At 42.5% G+C, this 6,867-nt stretch overlaps 1 protein-coding gene across 4 annotated transcripts in view; it reads left to right on the top strand.

The window, feature by feature from the left end:
* TMEM116 (transmembrane protein 116) overlaps window positions 1-6,590 on the top strand; it is a 436,275-nt gene extending 429,685 nt beyond the window's left edge. For all 4 annotated transcript variants that reach the window (XM_044068383.1, XM_044068382.1, XM_044068384.1 and 1 more), the window contains one exon: window positions 4,569-6,590. In XM_044068383.1, the coding sequence (XP_043924318.1) occupies window positions 4,569-4,766 (198 nt within the window). In that variant the 3' untranslated portion in view covers window positions 4,767-6,590. The remainder of the gene's footprint in view (window positions 1-4,568) is intronic.
* Window positions 6,591-6,867: the final 277 nt, after the last annotated feature.

Here is a 6,867-nt window from a genome sequence, read left to right as displayed (position 1 = left end):
GAGAGATGGCTAGAAAGGTGCTTGGTGTGACATCTGGAAAGAGGAAGGAGGACAAGGAGACCTGGTGGTGGAATGAAGAAGTACAGGAAAGTATACAGAGAAAGAGGTTGGCGACAAAGAAGTGGGATTGTCAGAGAGATGAAGAAAGTAGACAAGAGTATAAGGAGATGAGGTGCATGGCAAAGAGAGAGGTGTTGAAGGCTAAGGATAAGGCGTATGACGAGTTGTATAAAAGGTTGGACACTAAGGAGGGAGAAAAGGACCTGTACTGATTGGCTAGACAGAAGGACCGAGCTAGTAAAGATGTGCAGCAGGTAAGGGTGATAAAGGATAATGAGGGAAACATACTCACAAGCGAGGAGAGTGTGTTGAGCAGATGGAAAGAGTACTTTGTGGGGCTGATGAATGAAGAGAATGAGAGGGAGATAAGGTTGGATGATGTGTGGATAGTGAATCATGAAGTCCAGTGGATTAGCAAGGAGGAAGTAAGGATAGCTATGAAGAGGATGAAGAACGGAAAGGCTGTTGGTTCAGATGACATACCTGTGGAAGCATGGAGGTGTTTAGGTGAAATGGCAGTGAAGTTTTTAACTAGTTTGTTTAATGAAATCTTGGAAAGTGAGAGGATGCCTGAGGAATGGAGAAAAAGTGTTTTGGTACTGATTTTTAAGAATAAGGGTGATGTGCAGAGATGTAGTAACTACAGAGGGACTAAATTGATCAGTCACAGCATGAAGTTATGGGAAGGAGTAGTGGAAGCTAGGTTAAGAAGGGAGGTGATGATTAGTGATCAGCAGTATGGTTTCATGCCAGGAAAGAGCACTACAGATGCGATGCTTGCTTTGAGAGTGTTGATGGAGAAGTACAGGGAATGTCAGAAGGAGTTGCATTGTGTCTTTGTGGATTTAGAGAAAGCATATGACAGGGTGCCTAGAGAGGAGTTGTGGTATTGTATGAGGAAGTCGGGAGTGTCAGAGAAGTATGTAAGAGTGGTACAGAATATGTACGAGGGTAGTGTGACAGCAGTGAGGTCTGCGGTGGGAGTGGCGGATGCGTTTAAGGTGGAGGTGGGATTACATCAAGATTCAGCTGTGAGCCCTTTCTTATTTGTAATGGTGATGGACAGGTTGACAGACGAGATCAGACAGGAGTCCCTGTGGACTATGACGTTTGCAGATGACATTGTGATCTGTAGTGAGAGTAGGAAACAGGTGGAGGAGACTCTGGAGAGGTGGAGATATGCTCTAGGGAGAAGAGGAATGAAGGTCAGCAGGACTAAGACAGAATATGTGTGTGTGAATGAGAGGGAGGATAGAGTAATGGTGAGGATATAGGGAGTAGAGGTGGTGACGGTGGATGAGTTTAAATACTTGGGATCAACAGTTCAGAGAAATGGGAGTGTGGAAGAGAGGTGAAGAAGAGAGTACATGCAGGATGGAGTGGGTGGAGAAGAGTGTCAGGAGTGATTTGTGACAGAGGAGTACCAATAAGAGTGAAAGGGAAGGTCTACAAGAGGGTAATGAGATCAGCTATGTTATATGGGTTGGAGACAGTGGCATTGACAAAAAGGCAGGAGTCAGAGCTTGACATGACAGAGTTGAAGATGTTAAGATTTGCACTGCGTGTGACGAGGATGGACAGGATTAGGAATAAGTATATTAGATGGTCAGCCCAGGTTGGAAGGTTTGGAGGCAAAGCCAGAGAGGCAAGATTACGTTGGTTTGGACATGTGCTGAGGAGGGATGCAGAGTATATTGGGAAAAAGATGCTAAGGATGAAGCTGCCAGGTAACAGGAAAAGAGGAAGGTCTAAGATAAAGTTTATGGATGTGGTGAGAGTGGACATGCAGGTGGTTGGTGTGACAGAGCAAGATGCAGAGGACAGGAAGAAAAGGAAACAGTTGACCTGCTGTGGCGACCCCTGATGGGAGCAGCCAAAAGAAGAAGAAGAAGATATTTTAGATATATATATATATATATATATATATCTACTTTACAAGCTCAAGGTTTCAAAACTTCGAACTGCAAATGGTTGAGACCATAATATCAAAGTTTTGAGACTTCAAAATTGTAATAAAAAAACAAAAATAAAAACAAAAAAAAATGTTTTTACATTTTTGCAGGGGGGCAAAACTACCTTCACCCCCACATCCCCTGCTAAATAAATATAACAACTCTGAGATCTCACTAAAAAAAGTTTTTTGGCTTTTCCTGGTTAGTGGTCGCCACAGTGGAACTCCGGTCACTAATGACTGGCAGTGGATTTTTACTGTGCCGAGTTGCCAGCCCTATGCCCAACCTTTAAAGAAGGCACATCCAGTCATGCACGCACCTACCTACATGTCTTTAAACGTCACTCGACCACTGGGAGGACATGCAGAGTCCACACAGAAGTCACTCCAGCCGAGAATCGAATGGGAGAACCTCTTGCAGAGAGGGGACAATACTAACCACTGCACCACCGCGGCCAACTCTGAAATCTCACTACAGTGAGTAAAATGGTAAATTTCCCATTCCACCATGTACACAAATCTCCATTCTCACTACAGTGAGTAAAATGGTAAATTTCCCATTCCACCCTGTATGCAAATCTCCATTCAGAACGTTCAAAGTTTCAAAACTTTGATCTTATGGTCTCAGCCATTTGCAGTTAGAAGGTTTGAAACTTTCAACTTGTGAAAGGAATCCATGTGTATGTCTGCGGTGGGAGTGACGGATGCGTTTAAGGTGGAGGTGGGGTTACATCAAGGATCAGCTCTGAGCCGTTTCTTATTTGCAATGGTGATGGACAGGTTGACAAACGAGATTAGACAGGAGTCCCCGTGGACTATGATGTTTGCAGATGACATTGTGATCTGTAGTGAGAGTAGGGAACAGGTGGAGGAGATCCTGGAGAGATGGACATATGCTCTAGAGAGAAGAGGAATGAAGGTCAGCAGGACTAAGACAGAATATATGTGTGTGAATGAGAGGGGTGATAGAGGAATGGTGAGGATGCAAGGAGTAGAGGTGGTGAAGGTGGATGAGTTTAAATACTTGGGGTCAATAGTTCAGAGTAACGGTGAGTGTGGAAGAGAGGTGAAGAAGAGATTACAGGCAGGATGGAGTGGGTGGCGCAGTGGTGCAGCGGTTAACGTTGTTGCCTCACAGCAAGAGGTTCTCCGGTTTGATTCTCGGCTGGGGTGCCTTCTGTGTGGTGTTTGCATGTTCTCCCTGTGTTTGCGTGGGTTTCCTCTGGGTACTCCGGTTTCCTCCCGCATTTCAAAGACATGCATCTGGAGCATTTCTCCCCGGGCCTCCGCTGAAAACAGGCTCTGTGGAACGTAGTCAGACTTTCCCGGTCAACAAATGTTAAATAAATAAATAGAAATAAATAAATAAGTGTGTCAGGAGTGATTTGTGACAGACAAGTACCTGTAAGAGTGAAAGGGAAGGTCTTCAAGAGGGTAGTGAGACCAGCTATGTTATATGGGTTGAAGACAGTGGCATTAACAAAAAGGCAGGAGTTTGAGCTGGATGTGGCAGAATTAAAGTTGTTAAGATTTGCACTGGGTGTGACAAGGGTGTACAAGATTAGGAATAAGTATATTAGAGGGTCAGCCCAGGTTGGAAGGTTTGGAGACAAAGCCAGAGAGGCACGATTACGTTGGTTTGGACATGTGCTGAGGAGGGATGCTGAGTATATTGGGAAAAAGATGCTAAGGATGAAGCTACCAGGTAACAGGAAAAGAGGAAGGCCTAAGATAAGGTTTATGGATGTGGTGAGAGAGGACATGCAGGTGGTTGGTGTGACAGAGCAAGATGCAGAGGACAGGAAGAAATGGAAACAGGTGATCTGCTGTGGCGACCCCTAACGGGAACTGCCGAAAGATGATATATATATATATATATATATATATATATATATACATACATACATACAGAGAGATTTATACACACATGCACACACACACGTGTGCGCAGTGACCCATGATCCCTAATTATCCCTACCTTACTCCACTTATGAGGTGTTAAGCTCCTCTATCTTTTGAATTCCACCTGTACTCTGTATCTGTAGCTCATAAAGTCTGATTCTCTATGTTCCTTTCTGGTACAACATCACCCCAGGATCAAGAATGTTACAAGGATGGATGGCATACAGTCTGCTCTTCTGAGTGTCCTTCTAATGCAAGTGTGCTACAAAATAGATAGCATGCAGTCTGGTACACTGGGTAGTCTAGAAATTGCATTAACTTCCCCTAAGCAGCAAGTATACTATAAATATGTGTAGTGCATAGTCTGTGGCATTGTACACAGTTAGCAGTGCATGCAACTCTCTTCCAAGCAACAAATGTGCTAATAAGATTCAAATAGCACAGTTTAGCAAAATGTCCTGCCAATATTAGTAATTCCCCATCCCAAAAGCAGAGTATGTTAATAAGCTGCAGCACTTTGTTTTTCTTAATAGTGCCTTACTGTTAAAAGTATGTAAAATTATAAAATGGTTACATTACAGGAATAGACTTGCTGTACATTTCTTATGTAGTTTTGAGACTCAAGTTTAAGTACTGATTCTGTGTGTTGTTTTAGGCGTTTACTGCAGCATCCCAAGGATTTCTGAACTGCTTTGTGTATGGGTGGACACAACAGATGTTTCGTTGCCTGAAGAAAGCAGCATATCGTGATGTTGACACACAGACTCCTTTGCTACGCTCTCAGAAGAAACTGTACTCCAGTACACGCACAGCCAGTGGTTTCACACAAACTGTAACATCTCCAGCACTCTGAGATTTGTTTCCTAGAAAACCAAGCACGTTAGACACCTTGTATTATTTACATGTCCTGAGAAGGTTTCATTGTGAAAAATCGATGGACCCCCATTTTACAAACACTTACTGTACTTATTAGTATTAACTATTCAACAGCAGACAAGGTCTCCCTTCTGCAAGGTTGTGCTGTAGTTTTTATTTCCATTATGGGAATGACACACTACTATATTCTGTGAATGTCATGTTTTTGGATACATTTAGTTAGTTATTACAATGGAAGCAGTGTTAGAACAGTTTTGTTTTATGATGAATGTCAGAAGATGAGTTATATATTTTCTAAAATGCTCACAGCTCAGAAGTTAGATTTCTCAGGAAAGGAAAGCAGTGAACTCAAACAATGAATTTCTGGTCATGTGGAAATTTGTCAGCAACTCAGTTGCCAATTCATACTGATAAATATTTTTTTTTTGTTTCATCAAGCTACTGACAACAAAGGTTCACTGCTGTTGTAATGTTTTTTAATATCACTGAATTATTTAATTATGCTTATTTAAATTTAGCCTTGAATTACCTACTTGTTAAAATGTTTAAGCATATCAGAAAGCATACGTGTAACAAACAATACAGGGAAACTTGTTGCAATACTATATTTCTAGTAGTTCAAACTTGAATAGATAACCCCTTTCTGACAGTCTGTCTGCTTTCTTTATACATTGTGAGAGTCCTGGCTGCAGGTGTTGATTTCAGCCTTCTTGCTCACGTATCAAGTTAGCAGGTGCACATTAACAAAAGTCTGCTATATGGGATACTTTCTTTGCTTCCCTCATGCTGCCTTCTCTGTCAAAACTTCAGAGATTTACCCATCTGGTCCTTTGGCACAGAGGGATGAAACTCTTACAGTGCAAAGATGACCCATGTTTGAGTATGGGCATGGGCATTTGAGAGTCTGGACAGGGAGGAGGATGGGAGTGAATGGCTGATGTGGCTTGCACATCCTGGAAGGAGAGAGGTGGCCTAGGCTCACTGCAGTAGTAGCATTAAGAGCTGGATGGTCTCAAAGCTGCAAGCGGTATACCACTTGGTTGGGAGGTTACACATCAGTGGAAGTGTGCATGCACCTCCCACAGGAAGCAGTTGTGGAGCTTGCAAGGCTACTGTGTGGTGGGACAGGCGGAGGGGACTTTCCCCAGCAGCAGCATGATGCTGCACCAGTATCCTCAATGTCCTCACTCACACTGGACATGTCAGGCTGAGCCCAGGACAGGCTAAGGCAGATCCAGTAGACCTGGTGAATGAAGAGAGGAGCTAGTAACAGCTGACAGGCAGCTGTAGGGAGATGGACCAAAATAAAAAAAAATAAGACTTAAGAGGTTGACCAATAACCAAAATGAGGGTGTGAAGTAGGAGACATACAAAACAAGTACTAGAATGAGGGCTTTTTGATCACGACTACACAATAGCATAAACTAGAAATGAACACAAATGTAATTATACAGTCCTTCACTAGAGCTTGTAGTATTATACAAGCAGTAATGCCCGACAGGGTGGTCAGTGGAAGGAAGTATCAGACTCTCTGTGGTATCATGACATCCAGCACCACAGATGAAGTGCCTCCCCACCCATGGAAGGTCTGTTATTTCCCTGTAACAACCAAACTTAGAAGGCATTATTCTTCCTAGAAGGGCCATCTGTTAATCTGTTAAGTTGCTTTGCACTTGTTTTATTATTAATAAATACGTTTTAAAATGTTTGATATAAATAGTTTATACACCCAATATCCAAAAACTGGTGTAAGATGTATACCTTTTCCAGAGGAAATATTAAAGCAAAAATTTAAACACTATGTAAATGTCTAACAAAATTCATAAAGTACACTCAACACACGTATATATATTTATATACACACACACACACACACACTAGGACACATACATACAGACACAGGCATAGGCACAGACAGAGATATACACACACTCAAACACGTGCATGCAAACTCACTCACACATACATGGGAATGCACACACACTCACATATATATGGAATTGCACATGTGCACACCCATACCTACACACACGCAAGCACACATATAAACTGATACACAAACGCGCGCGCACACACAC

The sequence above is a fragment of the Protopterus annectens genome, chromosome 4.part0, assembly GCF_019279795.1.
Source record: "Protopterus annectens isolate FY-2018-M chromosome 4.part0, PAN1.0, whole genome shotgun sequence".
NCBI lineage: Eukaryota > Metazoa > Chordata > Ceratodontiformes > Protopteridae > Protopterus > Protopterus annectens.
This window is presented reverse-complemented; position numbering and strand designations above follow the sequence as displayed.